Below are 27,649 nucleotides of genomic sequence, written 5' to 3' on the forward strand. Positions count from 1 at the left end.
ATCAGCCCTTTGGTAGCCGTTGTCCACTAAATATAAAAGGACACAATTTAGTGGAAAAAGAAATGCTTTGTATATAGCAAATCCAGCTTCAATCTCTAGCATTTGAGATTGAGACCAGCTTTTACAGTAATTTGATCACTGTCTACCTCTTGCAAAAGGTAATGGGAAAGAAGAACTGGCTGTATTAATAATTATAACTGATACCCTGTGAAACTCAGAGATTGGAATTTCCTTCTAGCTAGAAATCTCAGATAAAGTACTATTAAAATGGAAATAAATTGAATAGGATGATGCATGCTAGAATCCAAGATATCACATTCAATAGCAAAATGAGCAGAAATTTCCATGAATCTGAGAAATCTCTTGATGATTTCCTGATCAATTGGTGCCTAGGAATAAAGTGAAGAAAAACTAGTATCACAGAAAGCATGGTTCTGTCAGTAGTAATTAAGACAATATGAAGATGAATGTAATTACTGATTAATCACATGTGTTCCACTGGAAGAAGAAAAAAATGTTGCATGAAATTAAAATCTTATTTGTTAAATTACTTGACTATTATTTCTAATTTATATTATACAATATAGCAACATAGGTTTCATGTGCTATTGAATTATAACATTGCAATATTCAGCAATGGCTCAATTATTGATCTTCTGTCCAAGACTGAACTGCATAGGCTTTTATCTTCTTTCTCTATGTTGTCCTCAAAAAACTAGCAATGGCACTAAGGTTCCAGAGTAACAGGGCTTGTCAGCCAATTTTACAGGTGTTTTTGTCCATATTGCTGAGCAGCTGTGGGAACTGCAGCCACATTAGAAGACTCAGGCAAAACTGGCATTCTCTATGAGCAGAGGATACCAGTCTGGTTCAACACTGACTCAGAGAAACTCTCTGCCTGTCACACATACTTTATAATCGTGAATCTATAACTTTGTAAGTTAGGTGAAAATTACTCCAGTTTTATTTGTTCAAGGCTGTTCAGTGCCTCCAGAGTAGATGAAGATCTTTAAGTCAAATCTCTCTCATATCTACTTTTAACCAGCTACCTGCTGGACCAGATATAATTTAAAAAAGAGAAATATGATAAAGAGAAAATAACTGATGCCACATGCGAACAAAGTCAATGCCATCAAAGAAAATAATTGATGCCATACATTCAAAACAGTTCAACAATGCATGGTATCATGACAAAAATGTCTGCCTTGATTGGGATGAATAACATACCTCTTTTCCCTGGGGGAATCCATAATTTTGGAAATGTTGTAGAACAGGAGAAAAACAAAAAAATAGTTGAACTTAGCAAGATACACATCCTTTGTCTCCCTTTTTGTATCACTGTTCAATTTTGAAAGATATCTGCTTACTCTCAAGTATTAATGTTTTGGACTGAGGAACAATGTATATTAAAAAAAAATCAGCATTCTACTCGGATTCATTTAAATATATTGTTAGAAATAAAATCCCAGCTATTATAGTTTTAATATTTATCTTTTGCAGAAGGAAAAGTATATAATGGACATTGTACTTTAAAATTAGAAATTAAGAATATAGTTTTTCAGTCATAATTTAATTTCTGCAATTTCCAGTAATTTTAATTTAAATATATATTCTCAGAAGAGAAATTCACATATAAGCATTATTAATTATTTACAGTGGCAATACCATTGTAGAATGCCTCTTGGGAATTAATTTCAAATCATTGAAGCAGCTGTTTCTTCAGGATAAAATAAAATATCCATAACAAGTTCACACATGACAGATGTAAGCTAAAATCTAGAACTGACAGTGTGAGATAAAAGCAGATGTTTTGAATGATCATATTTATAGACATTACAACTTAGCTTACTACTTTGTGTGTCTCTACTGGAAAAAAAAATATAACACTTATGTTAAAATATGTACTTCCATCCAAGCAAATTTGTGCCTCACTGAGGCTAGTTCATCAAACTTTTAAAATGTCAGTAACAATATTAATGCAGTTCTATAAACTTTATTTATTCATTTTGTTAAATAAAAGAAACTTTGTTTTATTCTTGCAAAATCCCTACTCCATTACATGTCTTCAACCACTGAGATTTAGGAATGGCTTCAACTTCAGCCTTCCCGAAACAACAAGGCTTGAGGGTGACTAGAAGTCTTGTTCAGATGATTTCATCTGATAGGCTCCCCAAAACTTTCTTGTGGATTGTACCAGTATTATTACTCTTCTTAAAAAGAAAAAATAACAATAGCCAGACTAGAATAGCATAATAAATATGGCCCTCTTATTTAATCTGTTTGTCTAATTTAAGATAGAAGGCACTTCTATTTTGTATTGCTGTATCATGCTTATTTTTATCCAGAGGTGAGAAACTGGAGAATTATTTGTGAGATAATGGCTGGAACCACCTCTTCTTTGCTCTTATATTTTTTCCAGCATTTATGTCTTTTTTCTTTTTTTTTTAACTATTCAAACCTGAAGCTTATTCAAAGAAAAATCCGAGCAGGGCTTTATTTCACTTCATTTTTCAAAACCTTCACAACTGAGAACTCTGAAAATGTAAATTGCCTTTAACATATATTAGAGGCTCTACCTGTAATGCTTTTTGATAGAACTGCTTCACACCAAGGCAGTACAGGGTGGCCGTTAAAGCATTATTGGTCAGCTAATGCAGTTATCCTCACCTCTGAATGGTGCTCTTCATTCTGCTGCAGGACTTCAATGCAGAGCTCTGCTAAATGAATAACCTCTTCCAGCTTTACCGAAGGAGATGCCAAGTTCAGTGTCTCTGTAGTAAAGAGGAACACACAAACCAGGATGATTGTAAGTAGGAAACTCTGGTATGGGAAACATTCCAAGTGACACATAACTAAACAATTTCAAGAGACTGACATCATCTAACAATTCAGGGATGCTTTTAATGCGAATTGTACAAATACCTAAAACATTTTATCTGCTATGAAATGAGGGAGCACCAGAAGCAGTTTCCAATTTAACTAGCAGTTGAAACTGCACCGGCACATCAGATGCTCAATTTCTGCAATAAGCAAATTCTAATCCTTTCCAAGGCCATCTCTGCAAAGAAAGCAGAAGCTACTGGTTTGTTTTCTTCTTCATCATACAATGGCTACAACATTATTCACACTGGAAGAATAATTGTGCTCAATATGCAAAATTCCTGCTTTTCAGACAGTCTGATTCCAGTTATGTATAATGTGAAAATAAGATTAATTTTAAATACAGGCCAGGACTACTGACCCTTTTCCAAGACACATCACAATGAGACCATGATTGAAAATAAAGGTTCCTCCACCAAAACATTAAAAAAGGAGGCAAAAATGGACCCCAAAGGGAAAATGACAACAACTTTAAAGACATAAACCAGGATAAACTTTCCTAATATCCATCCATCCATGCATCCATCCATCCCCACACCAACAGCAAGGAAAAACAGCAATGTTGAGGAACTGCAGAAGGAAAATTACTTTTAAAATAATATTTAGTTTTGTTTAATCATTATTTGTATACACTTCCAAACTGTAGACATTTTCACACATTGCATTTAATGTATATAGTCTATGTGCAAATTGTTGATTTATACATATGCATTTACATGTAATGTAATATGCATGTATTCTGGTTAATACTCCAAGATCCTTTGTTGCAATAATCCAAAGATTATTTACCTAGCAAATACCACAAATTGATGCTAAAATAAGGATCTGGACTAACTGGCTTTGCAAACAGTTACTCTAAAAATATCACTAATACCAGATATAAGTTCTATTGTGTTCAGTGATGCTTGCAAAGGATTGGGCTCCATGGAAAAGCTATCAATTCTACCTAAGCTATTATGAATATAAATAGTGTGGTTTTACTTTTTTGCAAACCTGCCTAGCAAAAACTGTGCCAAGACACTGCACACTAAATAAGTCATATTGTTTGTTTAGGAATTACTGGAAAAAGTAGGGTGGGGATGTGGAGGAGAGAGGATACAACAGAAATATTCAAGTAGACATATAAGGTAAAGGATAGGGGATCAGTCTACTTCTATTTCTCCTATCTGGTTTCTTTATTCTAGTATTTTTTAAAAACTCTTTTTAAAAAACTCTTCACAGACTACAAATGTATGGACAGATTTATAAATCTTATTAAGTTTATTTCAAATTCTAAAACATTTTTGCCACATGTACAAATGAAGCATTGGTTCCTTAAGAACACATTACTTTTACAAGAAGAACAAGCGTATTAACAAAATTTGATTATATAATTGAAAATAAATCTATTTTCAGCATCTCATGAATGGAGAGAGTCAATTTTAGCTCCCTCCATAATCCACATTATGACATTATTAAAGGCAATGAGCAATTAATATGGCTGTGCATTTTTCAGAAAGGTATTACAAAATAAACCACCTTAAATCAAACCAGTTTGGCCCTATTTTATTTATTTATGGCTTTTCTACATCACTGCACTCTGAAAGACCCCCACAACTTCAAATTAAAGTATAAAACATAAAAACTGCTCAAAGCTAACAAAACTATCAACACACCTTGGTGTCTGCAGTCCAAGCACCAGTAATTACTGATTAAAAGCTCCATGGAATAACTCCACCTTAACTGCCTTCCAGGGCAACCAATTCTATTTCTTTCCCATGTCCAGGCCTGAACCCTGACTGAGAGGCAACACGAGTATCTGGTTCATATAGGGTGTCCTAACATCTTCCCAATAAACTTCTCTAAAAATGGATGCTTGGAAAATGGGTGCCACTTGCTCAAGAGAAGGCCTGTTCAAGAGGGAGCACATCACTGCCTCTTTCAAGCTGCTAGCATCACCCTCCCTCCCAAAGAGGCACTGACCACCTCCAGCTGTTCATCCCCCCCTCTGCCAAGCTGCCTAAAGGAGCCAAGGTCATGGATCTAGTTTACCAGTCGGTAGAGTTTATGCTATACAGTATCCATAATGGTATGTTTGGAGGCTGAAAGAAATTGGCAGCCCTTCAAAGTAGGCCAAGTCAAGAAACAGACTCCACAAATCTGATTGGAATTTTTACTCCAAGGGTCAACTTCAACAAGGCCAATGGGAAAAAATCCACTAATGCAATATGAGTGAAGAAATATTGATGCTACACCATTCTCATGGTGTAGGCTTGAACATGTGCACTTAACCATGTTCATCAGTCAAAGCTGCTTCTAGTCTTCCTCGATCAGTGCTCCAGAAGTCTATTCTGTTAGGACCTCCTTGGTAAAACTGGCTACCAACGATCAGTGATCAAAGGAAGGAAGAATCTTGTTAAGTTCTATAATCACTTCTGAGTTCCAGAGTTTGACCAGACATTCCATGTAACCCCCTGCTAGATTACTGGAAAGATCCCCAAGAGTCTGCCAGAATCCATCTGGATACAGCAGTGTCTAGGAAGGACCACATCCTGCATAAGCCAAAAGTAATGATGAACCACATCTGGACTGAAAGACTTCCACAGCAGCAATTAGAATTGGGAACAATTAACCCAAGGGATAGGTATAAGTTAAGATTAAGAAAAAAAAAGGTTAAAGGAAGAATACCAGAGTTCACTGACTCACCTTTACATACCATCAGTCACAGTTCATCATCTGTAAAGCAGAGCCACTCAAGGCATCTTAAGGATTACTGCCATCCCCTTTTACCTGTTGCAAGACTGCAGCTGCTGAAGTACCCCAAGCCAAGGAGGCCAAATCTCAGAAAGGGCATCATCCCTACCCTTGCCCAACAAAGTTTTGGTAATATACACCAGGTCTGCTCACTTGTCCATGATGAAGTCACAGATGAACATGGTATCTTTATGTAGGGTTTATCTGCAGCAGGTTATGCCCAAGGCCTCCACCAATTCAGCCACCTGGATCCAGGATTGAGGCCTCTCAACCAGAAGAAACTGGCATTAAACTGATAGCCACCTTTATCTGGGAGAGGCAGTCTAGCATATGTTCATTACAAACAAAATTCTCTTGCTGTCCAATTCTCCTTCCCCAGGAGTGCTCCCTCACCATCCACTTAGGGGCAGTAAGAAGCAATTGCAGAGAGCACAATTGTCCCCCAGGCCCCACATATCACTATGTTTTACAGAAACTCCACTGATCTATTTGCCCTCCACCCTAGGCCTTGCTCTTACTAAAGACAACTAGTGATTCTTCCGATAAACTCGAGGGTGAGCACCCACGCCTAAAGAACAGCTGATCCCTAGCAAGATCTAGAGAGACACCTCTCTTGTCAAGAGCATCTAATGTTAAACTACAGCTGAAGGCTACCCAGCTTCTTCAGTAGATAGCTGCAGATAAGCCTTCACTAAATTCCACACAAGACACCCTCACCAACCCCTGGCAACTTTAATCCATGCCCTATCCATTAGTTTCACTCATTCTGTGTCATCTTCCCACCTATTGTGATCCTCTTACCTTCCTTTAGCTGAAAGCACAGTGCAGTCCTTAGGCTCTAAAAACATGTCCATTCCTGATCCCCCTCTATCTGGCATTTTGCAGAAGTTCTGAAATACACCTCCATAATTGCACCCACCAACTGGATGGAGAGTATGAAAAATGTAGTCCAGTACATCTGGCAGGCATCAGCTTGGGAAAAACTGCACTAAAGGTTAAAACTCTCATCCTTTATTGTAGCATTTGACCATTTACTATGTAGTGAAATTTTCACTTGTTTCTTGTCTCATCTGTTGGTGTAACAGAAGTATTTTAAGTTTAGCTGGAGGTTCAGTCTTTTCTCCATGAGCATACTCAAACCAATTTTTCATTTTCAAAAGCATCTTAATGTTTTAATTAAAAGCTGACTAATGTAAATTTATCTGCAGTATTGCAGATATCAGATCAAAAGAAAACTCTTTAGAACAACAACAACCCTATATGCTTACTATCAAGGGAGCTATTTCTGTATCGTTAAACTGACAATGGCTAAGTATCATACTGAAAGCAAATTAGTGCCCACGTGAACACTTAAAGCTTGCAAGTTTTGAACATTAACATAGGAAAGCTTTTTGCTCAGATGTGAAAGGGCCGAATAAAAAGATATTTTGAGTGGACAACTGATTTTGCCCTTGGTGATTTCAGTGAAATGAACATGTGCCAAGAGCTTGACACAATTAGAGATGGCCTCTCACCACTTGCACAAATAGCTCCTATTTTGTTCAACAATGCTTGTAGTGCTCTTATTTTCTTCAAATACACCCTTGTGAACCTGGAGGCATTTACATGCAAAGACATTATTTTTATTTTAAGAAACTATAGCTGAAAAAGCCTGTATTCAAGATGTACAAGTCTTTGAACAATTGGTCTGGACCGAAGTCTCTCACTTACTTTTTCCTGGCCATAATTTGTTCTCTCCTTCTATCCTATGCCAATCTTTTTTTCCCCTTTCTGTTCCTTCAGTGAATGACCATCACTACATCCATTCATTTATTGTAGAGGACCACAGAGATGACCTTGGAGGAGGCATGCAATGACCATTAATTAAACATTAGCTTAGCCCAGGAAAACAAGGAAGTGTGAGAAACTCAAGATTGTCCCAAATTGACTTTCTTTGGTAAAAAGGGAGGGAAAGGGAAGCACTGTCAGGTTTTCACAATACTGTTATTGTAGCCTGTATCAATAAAGTAAAGAAGAGCAAAAGCTAACTACAATATAATATTGAGTCTACCTGCGTATACAAGTATCACCATTCTGCATTTTAAAAAAATGCTGATTCTTTGGAGTTATGCATGTTCTAGTGGAAATTCATGCTACAATGCTTTCTCATAAATAATAAATAAAAAATAAAAAATGTGGAACTAGTAAGCCATATCTATAGGAACATACGATTATCCACGCTGGATCAGGTCATATAGAGAGGGCAAGTTACGGACCCCATCCGTAAAAGAAGTCCATCTGGCGGGATCCCGGAAGTGTGCCTTCTCTGCGGTAGCTCCCGCCCTTTGGATCATTCTTCCCCCGAGGGTGAGACAGGCCCCCTTGCTCCTGGACTTCCATAAAAATCTAAAAACCTGGTTTTGCCAGCAGGCCTGGAATGGGAAGGGGACTAGCCACTTCTGGGGTTGGCTAGTGCCACAGAGTGATTTTAAAAGGGCCCGTTATACTCATGGACTGATAGAGAACTCTCAGCCATCTAGATTTTATCGCATTTTTACTCTTATTGTATTTATTGTATTTATAATTGTTTGAATTTTAACTCTGTTTTTATTGTAAACTGCCCAGAGTCCCTCCTTTGGGGGGGAGATGGGCAGTGATAAAATTTGATAGATAGATAAATAAATAAATAAGGTCACACCTGTAACTAGTACAACATTCTACTCCCACTGAAACCTACAAGGCAGACATCAATGACTATCATTAGAGGTGTGCAGAAAAAAAACTTAAAACTTGGCTCTGTTTCCAGCTGGGATTAATGTAGGTGGGATACATTGGTCAAGCCCCTGTTGTATTGTTTTTTGTACTATTAATACTGTTTGCTGTTCCAGTTGTTTTAGTCTGGACTGTTTGTGTTTGTGGGTTTTAACTGTTTACTTTTTCAGTGGATTTTGTGAGCCATCCAGTCTTTTGAAACAGACTGTTTGGACCACTATTTCACGGTTGGAAAAATCTTGAAGGTTAGCATGGTGTCAGAAAATTTTTGGTAAAGTCAGAACAGTTGGGATGTTTTAGGATCAAAGCAATTTCAACTTCAAAATGTTTTGCGCATCTCTAGTTAGATCCTTCCCATTAATGTTCCACATTCACCATTACTGAGAGGCATATATTCATGAATACTGTATTCTTGAATATAGTCATCACAGCAAATAACTATAGATACCAGCATCTTTACAGGTCAGCTTACAATGCCAAATTGTAAGGCAGATTATGGTACTACTGTGTCAGAAAATATTTGTGTGAATTATGGCTGGGTAAGTAAGAGGTAAGAAAGACAAAGCATAACGGGACTTTTGGAGATAAACATAATATTGACAAAAATATTGAGGCTAAATACCTGCAACTGAGTAAGTTATAGGCATTAATTTCATATTTGTTTTTCGTTTTGTTTTGTTTTAATTGCAGTTTAACATTGCTCAACCAAAGCAAGATTCACCAAGCAATTAGAGCTATAAGCATGTTATTAGGAGCTCAGCTTGGAGACATTCTTTGGAATTCACCAAGGATTCTGTAAATGGCACCAGCTTCTGCTTTAGAAACCATATTATATCACTCATGTGATCACATTCATGGAGATTCTAATAACCTCTATTTATAACAACTCATTACAGAAACCTACAGAAGATTTTCTTGAGCCGCTGCCTATTTCCAAGGAAATTAATATTAGTATTAGAGGGAAACAGAGAGGTAGAAGAAATATAGATCATGTTCCTATACTATTAAAAGCAGACAGAGTCTGAGCTTGTAATTTAATTTTCACTAGGATCAAAATGCTTTGAAAAGAACAAAAAACCTTGTTACAGAAACCATGCCTTTCCCAGGAAAGAAGAACTAGGAGCGCAACCCTGTCAGCAGCTCCCTTTTCACCACTCCCACAAATATCACTCAAAGCTATCACATCACCACCTTGGCTGTCTTTGAAAATGGAAAGTGACCTTAACCTCAGGAACATCACCAAGGCAACCTTCTCTTTGCTGAGGCTCTTGTCATTTACAGTATTCTGCAGCAGCACCAAGAGTCCACACACAAAAATGAAAAAAAAAAAAAATCCATTATGCCAGGCATTATATGTACATATCACCGGAGCAAAACATTGAAAGGGACCCACTGTAAGATGCATATGTGGGCACACACATATATAGGCATCCAAAATGTTCTTCATTTGACACACATCAATCGAGCATATTATTTTTCCAATCCTTATTATTTTTTATTAATAGATCACTCTATGGCAACATGGACAATGACAGATTCCTGTCAACAGCTGAAAAATTGAAATCCAGCTCAACTCATTCCTAGGAATTAAGAAATTGTTTAGACTTTTTTTTAAATAACTGAATCCAATCTGATTCTTCTGGAAACACATTTGCTCGTCTACTTTTCTCTGCTTCTCATATTTTGTAAAATGTAATGTGCAATTTATAAAATGTATGCAAATGTAAAGAAAAATGCTTACAAAATTATGTAAATTAGAAAAAAACACATACAGATAAACATGTTGATTTAGGAGAAAACCACTTTCAAAAAGCATGTCCGTTGAAAATATTGGTACAAAAATGTTTAAAGTAAAAGCATATAAAAATGCTTAAGAATTTTTATCTATCTGTCTATCTATCTATCCATCCATCCATCCATCCATCCATCCACCCACCCACACACACACAGAGCATATATACACACACACACACACACACACACACACACACACACACACACACACACACACACAGAGTATATAGTATATATTATATGTATTTTGATGCTCACAGTTTTTGGCTTATTTTGCAAACAGATGTGAAAATGGGCAACAACAAAACAAATCTATGGTTTGGAAAATGAACAAAATAACGAACAAAAAATAGTTTAAATGAATAAATTATCAATTTCCTAAAATATTAATTGCAGTTAAGAAAAATAATTCATGGCTCAAGCAACATCACAATATAGGCACAATCAAATGTAATGCCCAATCAGGAGGGAACAACTGAAACAGATGTATTAATACCACTCATATACAAAATTGATAAATAAATAAGTGAATAAATAAATATCTCAACTTGGTAGATACATTCTAGGTGGGGGAAAGCAGCACCAGTTTGGATCCAAGGAAGAATTGTTTCTTTGAGTGAGGGAATGTTTCTGTCACCGCTGAAGGAAGTTGTAGTATTCTCCCCGCTCAAGATGCCTTCATTCAATCTGATTATTTTGGACATCTTTAGACCCATATTCGTCCTTCCTTTGCTAGGGAAGGTTGTTGTTCACTGTTCCTATTACCTGCTGACTTCCTTATTTTTAGTATGCTCTAAGATGTTCTGGGAACTTTCCAGGTTGAGAAGCATGAAACAGAGGTTTAAACAAACTGTTTTGAAACTATAGTTTTTTAATCTAAGCATAACTTAAACAATGTGTTTTAGTTTCAGAGCAATCCTGTATCTCCTATGTGATAACTTGCAACAAAGACTATGAACCAACTCATATAGAAGATTGGAAATACAGAATTATGTAGCACCTCTAAAAAGAAAACAAAACAGGAGTGATGGGAACAAAAGAGGTCACATCACGTCCAGAACAATTTTTTGCCCTTTTCCTTTAATATTCTTTATAATTCTCTTTTCCTTTAAACATTTTAAACATCAGATGCACTCCCATTTTCCTTTTGTGGAGTGCCTATTTCTTAAGTATGATTATTTTTAAAATCTGCAGAACAGCATGTAATTATTGCAGGTGTCTATTCCAACAACACTGGATAGGAACAAGCTCTCAAACTATTGCCACTAGCTCTATAACAGGACTAAGAATAAAATTAGTGATGTTGAACAGTTAATCAAAACAGTTCTGGAGCAGCTCAGATTAGCTACCCCAGAGTTAGCCAATCAGTGCTACTGTTTCAGCTTTCACAGATTCAGTTGTGATTCTGACCTTTGATAACTTGCTCAGATTGGCCCAGATGTTTGCAAATAGAAACATTTAGATGCAAAAATAATCAGGGACTTTTAAATTATTTTGAAAGAGAAAAAAACATTGTATGAGAAAAAAATATATATATAAAATTGCACTAAACTGCAGAATTCACACTTGAATATATACATGGATCCTGGATCCTTTTCATTTGTAGCTTAGATATAAGGAAAGATTGGGGGGAAAAATCAGAAAAAGATGAGACTATTTCTTTACAAGTATCATGTAATTAAGTTCTTATTCCACTGTTTATTCTGGCAAGAAAAATATGTATTAATAAATAACTGCATCCTTTTGAAAAAGGAAGTTTATACAGCAATCAATATGCTATTTTATCCTCATAGACTCAAATTTGATGGAATCACCAACAATAGAAGAAGCAACACACACTGCTTGCAGCTTTATTTTCTAACCAATGAGTATTACAATTTTCATATGAAATACTCAACTAATTTTATAAGACCATTTCTGTTAAAACAGGCTATTAAATATTGTTTTCTGACAACAGAAAAAATATCTTTCTAATGTTGCTTCTTGGGCTTCTTTGAACTAAAGCAGTGATTGCAAGAAACATCCTATACTATAGTAGAATCAGCGTGTTTCCTGTTCAAACCCTCCTTATGTCCTCCAGATGCCCATGAAAATGATCTTACACTGTGTCAGCCCTGAGTTGCTACAGTGACTACCATTCTACTGGAACTGGTGTTACGATTTACAAAATGGATGCTCCTCTACTGCCTGCTATCACTGTAGTGTGCTGGCATGATACAGATCCCATTTGTATGGCTGCTCTGTCACATCTCCTGTCCTCCTTATCCAAGAATAAGATGGCTCTATAACAGTAATACCATTAATGTTTGTGGCCACATCAATATGGAATTCTTATTTACTCCAATAATGCATTTATGTTTTTGCCCACAGGACACAAGATGGCATTTTCCTTGACCCAGGAATTGCCTGGATGCAGACATGCTTAATTTCAGACAAAGGCAGGATTTGTGAGCTACATACCACAAGATTTGAATTTTGACTTATGAATCTCTACTTAATTAAATGTATGTGGTTCAACTGCAGAGAAAGAAGTGATATTGCCGGTGATATTCAGTTGGAACTTTAAAGCTTTCTTATCCATGCTCTGTGTGAGGAAGACTATTTTCTTACATTTTCAGATGTTTTAGAGAATATAAAGTAAAGATATATTTATTTCACCTGTAAACAGTGAGTTCTATGCCAAGAGTACTTTGCTGACTTTCAGCCCAGCTTTGGTGACTTCTTTTAGAAACTTTCTATTTTTACACCAATTATTCCAAACAAGCTTGTTAAAAACTCAAGATAATTGAACAGCAAGAACCCCTGCTGCATGCATGCATTGGATGCTCGCTGAAGGTGAAAAGGTAACTTTCTCATTTTCCAAAAGATCTACATACATCCTCCTTCATTTAAACACAACATGATATCTTAATTAATTATGATAAACTGGTTACTAAGGTGCCTCCATGTTGTTATTCCCATGGTATAATACTGGTTGCTATAGTGATGAGATGGCTTTTTGGGGCTAATCAGTGAAAAGATTGGTTAACCCATGTTTGTCAGTGATCCTGAAGAATGAGAAAAATAAGTTAAAACAAATGATTATATATACTAAGCATATTCATTTCCCCTGATTTTGGAAATTTTATTCATGACTGCAATTTCAGTTATACTAAAAATAAATTGTAACAAATTGAATATAAACTGGAAGAGCCTACAATAATACTTACACAAATTGTAAAAAACTCATATTACTATTACTCCCACAACTAACACTAGTATAGAAAAATGCTTTGTATTCAGAAGATTCCAGAGTAAAATTCCTGGCATCTCCAGATAGGAATTGGAAAAAGCCCAGTGTAAGACACTGATGCCAATCAGTACAGATCAGTTTTTGCCAACCTGGTACTTTTCAGATGTGTTAGATGAGATGTTCAGCCCTCATAATGCCTGGTTGGGGAAGGTGGTCTTCCCAATAATAAGCTGAATCTAATTGAAATGGATTGATTTGATAAATCAGCTTCATAGAGTCAAATATTTAAATATAGATTTAGGTATTTAGCTCAACATAAACCCAGTACGTCTATAGTTTGTCTTTCAAAGCAATTACAAACATGAATAAAGGAATATATACTACCCTTTAGCTAACACCAGATATAAATCAGTGGGTTATCTTGGATGAACATTGGATCTTGATGCAATAGTATTTCAAGACTGATCTCTTTCCTCCGCTGTCAATGTGACTATAAATAATTTGGCAGTGCTTGCTTCCACCTGTGTCTGAGGCTCTTTCCACATGGAAATGCTGGGCTGATTTAAGGTTTGTACCACACATCTATATCCCCATAACAGTGTAGGAATTCCACAGATCTTTGCTAGCCAAGCTGATTTGCTTCATAAGTTAATAGTCTCAGCTGCTGCTCTTGAAGAGAATTTGCAGCATTACCTCCAGAGCTGCAGAGGGAGTGATTGCCCACTGACTGGTGCTCCCAACTTGTCCTGCCTCTGGGAAGTCCCCCTTCTTTCTCTGGGAAGTCAAGTTTCCAAGTCACTTTGGTGATCTAACTATTATTAAGTAGTCACTCCTGGCTAAAAGGAAAACTTTGAAAAAACCTTAGAAACGATTTGTTCCTGGAATAAACCTTTGGGCCTTTCTTTACTTTTATACATGCATCATTCCACAAGCTAGGGACCTTGAATTAATTTTGCAATGTACTGTATTTTATCAGTTGCCCATTAATAAAATAGACCAATAATTTATATTAAATTTCTATAAGGATCAGTAAAAATAATTCTAGATTGACAGTTAACAGGAACTTCTTGCTGTAGGAAGCAACTGAGTTTGAATGTCAAAACTGGGTAAGAGAATGTCTACCAGAACAGGCTGATCTGAGCCACTTTTGTGAAACATAAAACTGCCGTTAAAATAAAGGACAAAGGACAACTTCAGCACAAAGCAAAGATCATTCATTCAAGCATGGTCCCAGGAGGCATATTATAGCAATGAATAGGAAAAAGCTCAGTAGTTCACCAGCTGAGATTTTAATGAGATATTTCCCCTTGCTATGGTTCAGGCTTTGCTCAGCAAAGAGAGAAGGCTGCTCACAGAATGTATTCAATGAATTGGCACCAATTGCTTTTACAGCCACTACAGTAGCTGATCACTGTACTAACCTTCTATTTTGGCATAATCTGTAAGTCGAGTGTAATTGATCAAGGCTGCTTTCTCTAGACATTTTCTAACCACTTTCTTCACTTCTTCTGCTGGTATGGGAGTAGCAATGTCTTTCATTAAGACCTGTGCCAAAGACAATCAAATAGTTCTTGGTCAGATATCGTATCTTCCCAGAAGAGAGAAAAAATACACTTAAAAAAAAAGCATTTGTAACATGTGGAAATTGAAAAGGAAATTATTAATGGATGAAAGCTATGTTAAAATCATTGTTGAGGTCATAATGTTAAGGTTTGCCCATTGACAGGTTGTACATAAGACTAAAATTATAAACAGAAGACTAAAATTATAAAAATGTAAATAGCACGTGCCCAATTTCACATACATAATGGTAGCTCTTTTATTAGCCTAAAATTTAGCCTAATTTTGTCTTTACATTTTAGATGTGAGTGTGTGGACAGAAAGTCAGAGCATACAGCAACTTGTCTAAATCTATTTGTAGTTGCAGGAAAATGAAACAGACCATTGCTTACAAGAACTCAAGACACAATAAACTCATTAGGATTCAAAATTACAAAACAAGACTACATTTTTAATTGCATGTTGCTGAATTAAGAAAAAAGGTCTGTCAAGGCATTTATACCATAGGACTCTAGCAAAAGCACCAGCATAAATTCTTGTGTTATAGCCAAATTCCCATGTTTTGGCTCAATATAGGATATGCATCTAGGAGCAGCACAAGAAAAAATCTGGTCAGTGAACATCTGAGTCAGGGCTTCTAATTCTTGTCTGGTGATTTTCAGGGATCAATCCTGCCAAGAATGAAGTTGAACAGAAGTAATCAAATGCTTCACCAAATGTAGCAAATTTCCATGGCAGCTACAGTCTAATGCATATTAACCTCATATTAACACTGTGAGATTGGTAATTAAGAGCTCAATTTTATAGACAGGGATTGACAAATGAGTTTACTAAGGTATCCAGCTGATTACAAGGCTTACGGGGACAAACCATGCATCCAAATTTAACTCTGCAGATACTAGCCAGCACTCAAGTTTTCTAAGAATATTTCGTTCTCTAGAGGTTATTTTGGAAAGTACTTTGAGCAGAGTGCCAAAAATGACTGAGTTGGATTTATGTTTCATACTTTTAAAACTGAATGTCATTGTTCTTATTAAAAAGAGCATTTGGAGGTTGTTTTTAAAAAATCATGTTGATGTCAGGACGCTTTGTAAAAAAATTAATATAAAGTATTTGAAATGTTACAAACAAAAAGTTACGAGTAAAATATGAAGGGGATGATGTCTCAAGACAAGGGATTTGGGACTTTTTAGTATGCACAGGACAACGGCTAATATTATGTACATTATATGTTGGGATAAAAATCTAATAATAAGTGTAAGTGTATTAACAGCATAGAGCTGGATAGGAACTATGGTGGTTGCAGATCAAGGCCTCTGGAGGGCACCAGCTTAAGAATGGTTGGTTTTAGTTCATGGACTTACCCTCTCAAGCAATGAAAGGGTAGCTTTCAAAGCTCCTTCAGGACGCCCAAAAGGAAAGCAGTATCTTCAAACAGACAAACAAACACAGCATATTAGAAGCTCTCCTATGTAAATTATGTAGATTTTATTAAAATTATGTAGGTTTTGTTAGATAATTTAATGCATAATCTACTGTCTGCCTAAGAGGGAGAAAATGTTAGAAGCGACCTTTCTGACTGAACAGCCACATATTTTAAAATTTGTATTTACTTTTATTTTGCTCTTACTTGATCTGGATTTAGCTATTTATGTATCTGATTTAACTGAGCTGAGACCAGAATAAAATTCTTTTTCTCTGCAGACATACAACTGTGTAAAGAATATTTAAAACATCTACTACCTCAACTACAGATTGGAAAAGCTAGTAGAAACTATTGCTGGTAAACAAAAAATGCATTACTACCTTACAATATTTAGTTGGTTAATAACTGAAAATCTTTGAAAAAAATCAGGGTAGTCATTATCAATCAGTAGATTACTAGATTACTAAACATTACTGTGTTTTGAACAAGGTCTTTTAAAACAGCAAAAGAAATGTGGAAATGACGTTTACTTTTTCTTTCTTTCTTGAACTTTTAGCTCTTTGATTTTTTTTTCTTTCTTCTTCCTTACTCTATATTAGTTTGTACTAGTTTTTACCTTTGTTTTTAAAACTTCTAATCTATCTATCTGTCTGTCTGTCTGTCTGTCTGAGATGGCTAAATTAACTTGATTAGAGAAAAGACAATATCTATGTTTTTTGGTGACTAGAAACCCCTTATGGACTTTTTGCAGAAAACAGAAAAAAATGAACTTATGATTTATGGTTTGGTTGATCTAGATTATAGAAAGAAGAGAGTCATAATGTAATTTTAGAGAAAGAACTAAATTTGTAATTATATTTATAACTGCTATAAAGAAGATCGGAAACCACTTCTTTGTATCTTTTTTCTTTCTTTTCTATTTTTCCTTTCCTTTTCTTTTTTTCTTTCTTCTTCCTTCTCTTCCTTTTTCTTTCTTCCACTTTTAGCTCTTTGATTTCTTTCTTTTTATTTTTTCTTCCTTACTCTATATTAGTTTGTATTAGTTTTTACCCTTGTTTTTAAAACTTTTAATATATACAGGTAGTCCTCGACTTATGACCGTTTAACAACACTTCCACGTTATGATGGCCTCAGAATGGGTGCTTTATGGCCTGTAAAGCACTTCCAAGCTTCGCAAAACATCACACCACCCCCCTATGGTCACACGATTGCATTTCTGGCATTTGGCAACCACCTCACATTTATGACCGGTTGCAGGTTCCTGCAGTCACTATTGCATTCTGCAACTTTTTTGCCTTTTCCAGCAAAGCATGCCCACTGGGGAAGCTGGATTCCCTTAACGACCACAGTGATTTGCTTAACAACTGCTGTAAAAATGGCTGTAAAATTAGGTCTGGTCACGTGGTGACTCAACTTATGACTGCAACGACTTATGATGGAAATTCTGGTCCCAATTGTGATGGTAAGTCAAGGACTACCTTATATATGAAATGTGGAAATGACAAGCAGCACTTATCTCATGCAAACAAGAAAGCTGCTTTATAGATGATCACTCTACCATCATCTAAAAAGCAAGAAAACGAACATTCATTTAGTATATAAAATGCATATCAGATTGTGACTGTTGCAAATAAATTAGGAGAGAAAGTGATTATATAATTATACGTAGATTACAAAAAACAGCTGCAAAAAATATAGGCAAAGCAACCAAGGAATGGTTAAGATTAAAAGAGGCAGAGGAAATGAAGAAATGTCTTGATGGAAATAAAACATTATTTTAGATGCAGGTGAAAAGAGCTAAACAAGGAGCTTCCAGGAGAGTGAACTGGCCTTGGGCTGAGAGAGAACTAGAGAAGGCAGAACTAGAACTCACCATCTCCCGGTTTCTAGCCTGATGCTGTAACCACTATACCAAACTGGCTCTAAAGTTCATAATTTCACTCTTTGATTTATATAGTGCTGACCATGGTTCCTGATATTTATACTTTGTTCAGAGCTTAATAGTGATTTTCAGGCTTTTAAAACAATATAGTATATTCAATTATTCACAATTATTTGATTATATACTGGAAAATTATAAACTTTATGTCATTTTAAACCCCTTGCTTATTTATTCTTATTTCACTCTTTTATCCCTTTTCTTTGCCTGTTTATACACTTAGTTTGAAATGTCTACTGAAAATATATTTTAGAAAAGAGAAATGGGTACACATTAAAAAAAGTATATTTATTCATCTAAGAAAAAAATATGAAGAAGTGAACAGGTTTGTATTATGGAATGTTTTGCAGGAATATCTAGGGAGAGGTTGGTTGCTGAAGGTGCTAAGAATTGTATGTGATGAAAACAAAGCATGTGTGAAAATAAATGGAATGCTTAGGCAATGATTCAACACAGTAAGGGATAAGGTAAGGATATGTGATGCGCGCTTAGTTGTTTAATGTATTAATGAATAAACGTATAGTTATTCCTCACTTAATGATGGTAATTGGGACTGGCAACTCCGTAGCCAAGCAATGTAAAGTGCGATGTCACATGACTGTGCCGACTTACGACGACAGGTACAGCAGTATCAGTTGCCATCATCAGGCAAATCCTGCGTGGTCACAGCGTCTCACGGTCACGTGATCACCATTTGTGACCTCCTGCCGGCTTCCCCATTGACTTTGCTTGTCGGAAGATGACAGTGAAGTTTGCCAATGGTGATTATGTGACTGTAGGAGACTGCAACGTAATTGCAAGCCGGTTGCCAAGCACCTGCTGCAACAGCCGCAACTATGAGGACCCATTGTAAGTCCCCCTCATTCAGTGCCATCATAACTTTGAACAGTCGCTGAACAAGTGGTCATTTAACAGGACTACCTGTATACAAATAGGTTGGTTTGGAACATGAATGTGTGTCTGTGTTTTTGTATGCAGGTGATGTCATGTTGTTTTCTGAAAGTCCAATGATATCAGTAAATGTAAGAGATTGTATGATACATTGAAAAGTATGGATCTGAACATTAATTTATTGAAGACCATGGGAATTGCATTTAAAATGGAAAAATGCAGTTCACTATATTATATATAAATGGTAAAAAATTAAACTGTGTATCTTAGTAGAATGTTTATTAAATATGGCAAGATGGATGGAAAAATTCTAAGAGATATACAAATGCTGGTAGAAATGTAAGGAGTAAATATTCTTCACACAGTAACATGTGGTCCACTGTGAGGAATCAATACTGAAAGAAGCAAAGAGGAGTAAATATTCTTCACACAGTAAAATGTGGTCCACTGTGAGGAATCAATACTGGAAGAAGCAAAGAGATTTATGTACAAAAATGCCCGTCTACTTTGTTGTATGTCAGGAGACACTTAGAATTTAAATGCAGTGGCAATGGGGTACTTAAGAAGTGTATATGGTAGAACAAGAAGAGTTGGGGTGAAGAAAGATTGGGTAAATATATATTGAATATAAAAATGACCAGTACAAAAGGAATATATTGGGATGTCTTGGTCTTATGAGAGAATTATCAGGACTGAATCACAAAACAAATAGATGAAGGAAGAACAAATAGTTTAAAAGAAATGGAAACACCACAAAAGTTGTGATTGGATGGCACTGACAAGATCCTCAAGAAGAAAGGTTAAAGAACAGAAGACTGTGTATGAATCAGTATATAGATGCACTAGAAGCAAAGACAATTTGGAAGGACAGTAAAATATGAAGTAGTACAGTGAATGTTGATGTAAACTAAATTTAGTTAATTTCCTTTTCTTATCTCCTATATCCAGCCTTTAATTTCTTCAGATTGTTAACTTTTTTCCTTCATTTTGCATAAAGTCGCAGAAAAGGGAGTACAGTGATAGGAATGTTTATGTGCACTATATATGCTGTTTCCTCAAAACTAACTATTCTAAATTTTTCTTTAACACACACGCTCACCATAATTCTATGTTTGCCTGATCCACCACCTTCTCTTTCAATCTTTCACCTAAAAATTTACTGTTTTACAAGCATTAATTTTTATTGTGAGAAACTAATTCTGTATTTCTGTTTCTATCACCGACTTCTGGTAATGCCACCATAGTCCATGATTGCTTTAATTCTTCTAAACATGGTTTCCTATAAGACAGGATTGGGACTTGTGGCCGTCGAGATATTGCTGACTAATTCCCTTCCCTTCCCTCATGCTGGCTTCGGCTGCAGAGAACTGTTCTGAGCAGCATCTGGAAGATAATGGGTTCCCCATTTTTATAATACAGTGGGTTCCATCTAATTCTCTCATTTTCACTGATATAAATACATTTTATTTTGTATAAAATGGGCAAGTCTCCAAAAGACATTTTTGTGGTTCCTAAAGTGTAAGGTCCAAATCTAGTAACACAGGCCCCCATGGCCTACTGACCACCTCTGGGCAATAGGGTATATATAGAGTTAAGTATTTACTGTGTCCCCTCTTTTTCTGTCTCTCTCCGTACTCTTTTGTCAAAGGGACTGCTAACCCACAGACATTTCCTTCTGTCTTTCTTCCTATGCACACATTCCCAGGAACATGCTCTTTTAAGATTTTGGTTGATAGCATGTACTTTCCCTAGTGCTAGGCTTTGTCTATGCCTGTAAATTAATATCCTGTCTGTTATAGTTCTAAAATCTACTTCATTAATCCCTGATCTAGTTAGACTCCCATTTCAGGAGGGCTCACATGCACATACAGAATATTTCAACCTCCAACATAGCATTGTATCCAGATTTAGGCATAAACAAATAGGCCATGGAAAGCAATCTCCCTGCGCTTTCCTTCCTATAGGAGCCTTGAAAAACGCTACACAAAGATCTGTAGATTTTTGCTGAAGAGGAATTTCCAAAAACTAGATGAAAGCCTTTCCATGATTTCAGTGGGTTACCCTAGATATCACCAATTTAGATCAATGTAGATACAACTTGTTGCTGATAACTAGAAGTCCCCTCTTAGTGAATAAACCTGTTATCATTTTAGGAATTCCACTTCTCAGTTTTGAATTAATTATTTCAACAAAGATTTTCTATCTTGTTATAATCTACTTAACAAGTGTGTGTTCATTACTGTTACTTTATGTCATCTTTCAGCATCACTTTGCAACTGGAAATAGGCTCAGGATAAAGAATTTAGAAATCATCTTTGCAACTTTATAAGAAAACCTGGAAATAAAATTTGGACAAATTTGGGTGGGCAGCTCTTACAGTGGGATACCATTCTTCTTTCTTATTCCTATTATATTAGCAATTCTACAGAATCTTTATAAATTAGCAAGAATCTGTAGTGAATTCCTATGCATGTAGCCCCCAAGCTAATTCAGTGAAATGTACTCCAAGGCAAATAAGAAATGTGACTTCAACCTCAATCTCAAATCCAGAAATTCTCAAAGTATAATTGCACTTTCCTATATTTACTCCTATTGTTCAAATGATAAAAGTATAAAGAAATGCCGCCAGTCCCAGAGTTAAGTTTCCAATCAAATTATCCCACAAGGCTTCTTATATATTGTTATGACATACCAGTAAATGAATGATCAGTTGAAGCACATATAATTCCAAATAATGAAACATGAAATAAGCATTTAATTAATGTGTACAATTTTCTTTCACAGTGGTCCTAAGATACTTAGTTCCATAAATAGCTTCCCTATCACAAATCACAAAACACTCAAACATTTCAGAATGTCAACTTAGATTTGTGTCTAATGAATGTTTAAAATAAAAAGGACTTAAAGGCCAAGTTATACACTTAGTACTAGGACATCTAGTCCTATGGTAATAACACACAATACTATGTTACATCTGAATCACATATTGCATGACAAGGGCTAGTATCTGGCCATGGTGGTGAATTCTATCATGATAAAGAGAAGCTGAATCCTGCCAAGACTGAGATTCTGGTTTTGGGTGATATCTGAATCTACCTCCATTTAATTTTCATCTAGGAGGGAAGTGATCCATATATGGGGATTCTAGACATATTTCTTGATTCTTTTAAAAAAGTAAATTGCTTTGAATTTGTAATAAAATAAATAGCCGTATCTACATTCTAAATAAACAAAATGCTACTGTCCAACCCTTTATTAACACTAAGCATGAGAATACATAATAAGCTTTAAACTACATCAACCAAATCAGTTGAACTGTAGTTGATTCTGGGTTTGAATTGACCAATGTAGCCTTCAAGAAAGAAATATGATGCCAGATTCCCTTGCATCATAATTGGCTGCTCAACACTTGCATCTCACACTTTGAAATATGACATTAGGAGTAACAAATAAATATTTATATTAATATGAATAAATTAATATATTCTACTTGTTTCATGTCATCTGATAAGGCTCCTATATCTCACATCTCCTAATACAAATGGTCCCAACATTTGGGGCCAGTGGCCATGTTTAGAATTTTGAGAAATTTCATAGAACAATTACCATGGTGGACATGGCCAGTCACAAGCATCTTTTTACCAGAAGGCAATCTGCTCTCTTTCAAATGTGCTGAGACAAAATTCCCAGCCAGTATGAGGGCAACTCTTTTTTTATGGGTGCTTCAAGTCTGTCTTGACTTTGGTAGTGCCTGGATAAGTCCATACAATTTTCTTGGCAGCATTTCTAGAAGTGGTTTGCCATTGCCTTTTTCCTAGGGTTGAGAGAGACCAACTAGTCCAAAGTCACCCAGCTGACTTCGTGCCTAAGGCAGGACTGGCATTCATGGTCCCTCAGTTTCTAACCTGATACTTTTAACCACTGCACCAAACTGGTTCTCATGAGAGCAACTAGGCTGGGCAAAACTGACACAGGCAATTATTTTTCAATAACAAATAAAGTATAGTAACATATTATTTGCTCTCCCTATCAGTAATATATTAGAAAATCTACATAGATCCCCCATATTAGATTTTATTTTATCCTAGCAACTAGGACAAACCAAGTAAACAATAATCTGCTCTGCAGGTTCTAGAGCCAATTCCTTATCCTTTGCTGGCATCTACCTCTGAGGACAGACCCTTCCCTTTTTAATGCTCCGAGTGATTAAGTCTACCTTGCTAGAGGCCCATTTCAAATAAACTAAACCTCTGCCATCACCTTGGGTTATTTGCCCAACAAAGCCACTAAAAATTCAGGACTTTTTATTCTCTCTGGAAACCATGTGAAAGTTGGAAATTGGGTGCAAGAAAACAGGGCTCCATTTTTAAGGTGAGGAATGAAGAAATGAATCCTTTTCCCTCTCCAGAAAATGGATTTTTGATAACAATTTTCTCCCAGTGCCAAGTTGCTGTTAAAAAGGATAGTGCTTTTCTTTCTACAAACAGCAATGTGGACCTGGGTAATTTTTGCCACTGGATTCTTTTTCAGGTTTTATGACATGAGTCAGTGCTTGCTATTAATAGTTAAGGGGCTAAACGTGGGGCAGCGGTAGCAGAGGGAGAAGAGGGAAGACTCAATTGACCTTAGGTTCTCCAAGTGGTTTGCATCACTGAACCTCCTGATAGAATCCAACTAGCCAAGCATAAACAAATCCCCTCCATCTCCTTTAAAAGATAAATTATCATGATAGGTAATAATTAGCACTAGAGTAATTAAACAAGAAACTGTGCACTACTTAATAAGGGGTGGTTTGTAGAGCTGTGGTACTTGTGCTAATTTAACACAAAATCAGCACAGTTAACGTGATTTGAAATGTCTGGTAGGGAAAATATCATACACTCAGAAATCCTAGGCATGGAATGCAGTATATGTCTCCAAAAGGCCTTGACTTCTCTATAAAAACAGAATTATTATTCAAAATACTCCTACCAGGCTTTAACGCCTAACTCCCTGCTCTGTTGTTTCCTGGCAGCTTCATGCATGTCTAAGTTACAAAATGCAAACAACACTCACCTGAAGTGGCTTATCTGGTTTTCTAAAAGGGAAGAAAGCCTTTTCTTAATATCTTCAAACCTTTCTTTCTCTTCAACAGTTACAGTGCCAATTCCATCAGGCCTGAAATTGATAGATTTAAAAAGATATGCGCATTTTTTTTATTTCTTAAAAGCATAATCACACAGACACACAAACACCCTCTCTCACACTTTTTCTTAACTCACTCATTCTTGAAACTCAGAAAGCACTCATGGTATACCAGTTATAGCTTCATGCAACACTTCCAGTTTCAAAACGAATGATGGGAACAAAGCACAGAGAGAATTAACATACTAGCCACAAAACCCCTTCCAGAGGTATAATATGATAGAAGTGTTGAACTAAATAAGCTGATGACTGTATCTGGTAATTTTTGCACAAGATGTAGGAAAGGAATACAGTTAAATTAATTTGTTTAAGTGAGAGAAGCAATACATCTACAAGCAGGAAAAGCAAACAGTTTACAACTTAAAGAGGAGTGAGCAGGGAAGAGCAACGACCACAGCAAATCCCAGAAATAGATAGAAGCGATTGTACATACTGTATTTATTTCTTTATAATTGATATTACACCCACAGGAAAACATTGTTTAACATAAAGCAGGATAGGTATATTGGACTTTATCATGAGTACTATCAGAAAATGGCTGTAATAGTGAATATGACCTTATTTATTTTCTTCCACCTCCTGCAAGCCCCCAGGATGCGCTCCACCATTTCTACTTTGCATCTTTATGGGCAGGTGAGAGCACTTCCAAACAGTGCTTTAGGCTGCAGTAACCTATTTTTTTCCCCTCAGAATAACAGTGAGAGCCAATGTGGTACCTGGAAACGTTCTTGTAAATAAATTATATTCTTTGGTTTGGATTTATTATACTCATGGATTCTTATTTTTGATTACGATATGAAACTTAAAAAATAAATAGATGAGATTATGAGATGAGACCATGTCTGACAGGTGTGCTTGCTTTAAAGGATCCATGATTTAGAACCCTGAGGAAAGAGATCATGGCTTGAAGTGCCAGCTGTAACAGAGATGACCTAAACCACATTGAGAGCACTTTCACACAGGTATCAAATTTGCCCATCATATCCTCTACATTATTTTTGTGCTGCTGTGCAAATGTCGCCAGCATTGTCCTCTATTTGCCTGTTGAACCAGGCAGCATTCCCTGCGAATGGCCAATGATGAAGCATGAAAAATAGCAATCGGCTCTTCGTCCTTCTCTCATAGCACTTGTTTTTTGCTTTAAAGACAGAACTCTCCTTCCCCCGCCCCCGCCCCCCAACACTTGTATCTCTTAGAGTACCCAGGAAGGTTGGGGGAAAGCTTCAGTGGGGAGAAGGAACTCTGATGAGCAGATGAGGTCCCAATGGGAAACTGTATATCTTGCATGTTCAGAGGAAACACTGTAAAACTCTTTGTAGCTTGCTGTCTGGAGCAGCAGCTATGCTGAAGTGAATTGGATTAGTCTGCAAGTTCCAGGACATAGTGGGAATAAGAGTGCCTATCCCTGACAGGAACATTCTTCGCACATGGAAGAAGCAAATAACACATTTGTGATATATACTACATTCACAGTTCTACTAGCAGATTTTCAGCATGAAACAAAAAGTTGAGTACAGAAGGCCTCTTCCATAGGCCCACCCAATTATACGATTCAATAATATAAACAAAGATTTTGTTTGTTCAATTCAAATGTTTATGAGTATGGAGCACACCATCTCTCTCAATGTGAGAAATACCTTGGAGTGATTCAGGAATTGCTCTGTGTGAGCAATGTGTGAGCATGTATGTAATGGAATTCTCAGAGCCTTGGAAGAGAATGTCAGTTTGTAAAATATTACAGGGCTAGAACATCTGCACATTCCCCCAGCACTAAAGAAGTGAGTAGCAACCTCCCCATTGCTTCAAGAGATAGTCAGCAAGAGCATCGAAGAATCCACACCTAAGAAACTTACTGATAAATGTGCGCTAAAGTACATATATTCAGTTTCAAGATTCGGTAATCTAATCCCATTTTTCCTTTCAATAAAATGGGTTAAAAAGACTTTGTGGGAATCTCACCTTGGTTGTGAATGGCTGCTAAGGGCTTGACATTGTACTTTCTACAATAGAAAAGACTGTACAATTAAAGAGAATGGGGACACCTCTTTCCAATTTTTTTTTTTAATTTTAGATTCCCCTTCTCTCTTGGGATATCGCTTCCCCCACTGAGCCTTGCAAAGCAGGTGCAAAAAGAATGAGCCTCTTCAAAATTGATCTATATTTCCTTCTTGCAACTTTGCAATTAATTTAACCTTGTTTGTTATCTATTGAAGAGAGCATAATATACAAGACCCATTCAGTTCCTCCTCTCAATTCCTATACAAAGTAAATTAGTTTCTAAAGAACCACCCCCCATTAAAATCTGAAAAGTGATATTAGAAAAGAGCCTGAGAAGATTATTTTTATATATGATTACTGCTACGAGACTATTATATGCGCAAAAATGGAAAGACTTTGAAATACCCACAATGGTTGGTGAAGATGACAGAACGAGCCAACATGGCAAAAATTAACTTGTTTGATTAGAGAAAGATCAGTAACTCCTTATGGACTTCTTGTTGAAAAAAGAGAAAACGAACTTGTGATTTATGGATCTGAGGATTAGAAAAGGTAGTTTATGGAAAGAAGGAAATTATGATGTAACCTTAGAGAGAGAGGCTAAAACATAAATGCATTTATAATTGCTGTCAAAAAGATTGGAAGCTGTTTCTTTTCTTTTTTCTTTTTAATTTATTCACTATTCTTTGTTATTTTCTAATATGTTTCTTTTCTAATATTTGTATTGTATTTATCTTGTTAAACAATTCAATAAAGTTATATTAAAAAATAACCACCCGCATTATAATCTGAAAAATTCTATTAGTTTTTTTTTCAAAATAGCAGAAGACACCATATATTTCTATTTGAAATTTCATTGATATTTCAAATTCTGTTGAAGACTTCCATGCAGACAAAGATAATCCTACACAACTGAGTCTTTTTTCTACTTAAAAAAATGCCAGTGAAATAGAAATGCTAAGAATTCACTTAAAGATTTCCCTAATTATGTATTTTGCATCCAATCTCCCTAATTTATCTCAAACATTTTTATGTTGCTTTACATTAGATATCTGCAAACATCCTATTTCAGAGATGGACCATTCTGCTAAATGATCTGGAATGGTCTGTTTTACTTCTGGACCATACCGATCTGGAGTTCTGGAAGAAAACATTCTGGAATAAGAAGTGGTCTGTGGCATTTTACACAGTTTCAAGGCTGGACCATATCAAGAACACCAAAAACTACTTCCTATTCTGGACAATTCACTTCCAAAAAACC

At 36.0% G+C, this 27,649-nt stretch overlaps 1 protein-coding gene across 4 annotated transcripts in view; it reads right to left on the bottom strand.

Annotated features, from left to right (window-relative positions):
- CADPS2 (calcium dependent secretion activator 2) overlaps window positions 1-27,649 on the bottom strand; it is a 351,208-nt gene that overhangs the window by 86,847 nt on the left and 236,712 nt on the right. For all 4 annotated transcript variants that reach the window (XM_063309566.1, XM_063309564.1, XM_063309563.1 and 1 more), the window contains exons 14-17: window positions 24,262-24,363; window positions 16,315-16,378; window positions 14,812-14,935; window positions 2,668-2,771 (exon numbers count right to left, since the gene is read on the bottom strand). In XM_063309566.1, coding sequence (XP_063165636.1) covers window positions 2,668-2,771; window positions 14,812-14,935; window positions 16,315-16,378; window positions 24,262-24,363 — 394 coding nt within the window. The remainder of the gene's footprint in view (window positions 1-2,667; window positions 2,772-14,811; window positions 14,936-16,314; window positions 16,379-24,261; window positions 24,364-27,649) is intronic.

Source organism: Candoia aspera, chromosome 7 (genome assembly GCF_035149785.1).
Source record: "Candoia aspera isolate rCanAsp1 chromosome 7, rCanAsp1.hap2, whole genome shotgun sequence".
Taxonomy (NCBI): Eukaryota; Metazoa; Chordata; class Lepidosauria; order Squamata; family Boidae; genus Candoia; species Candoia aspera.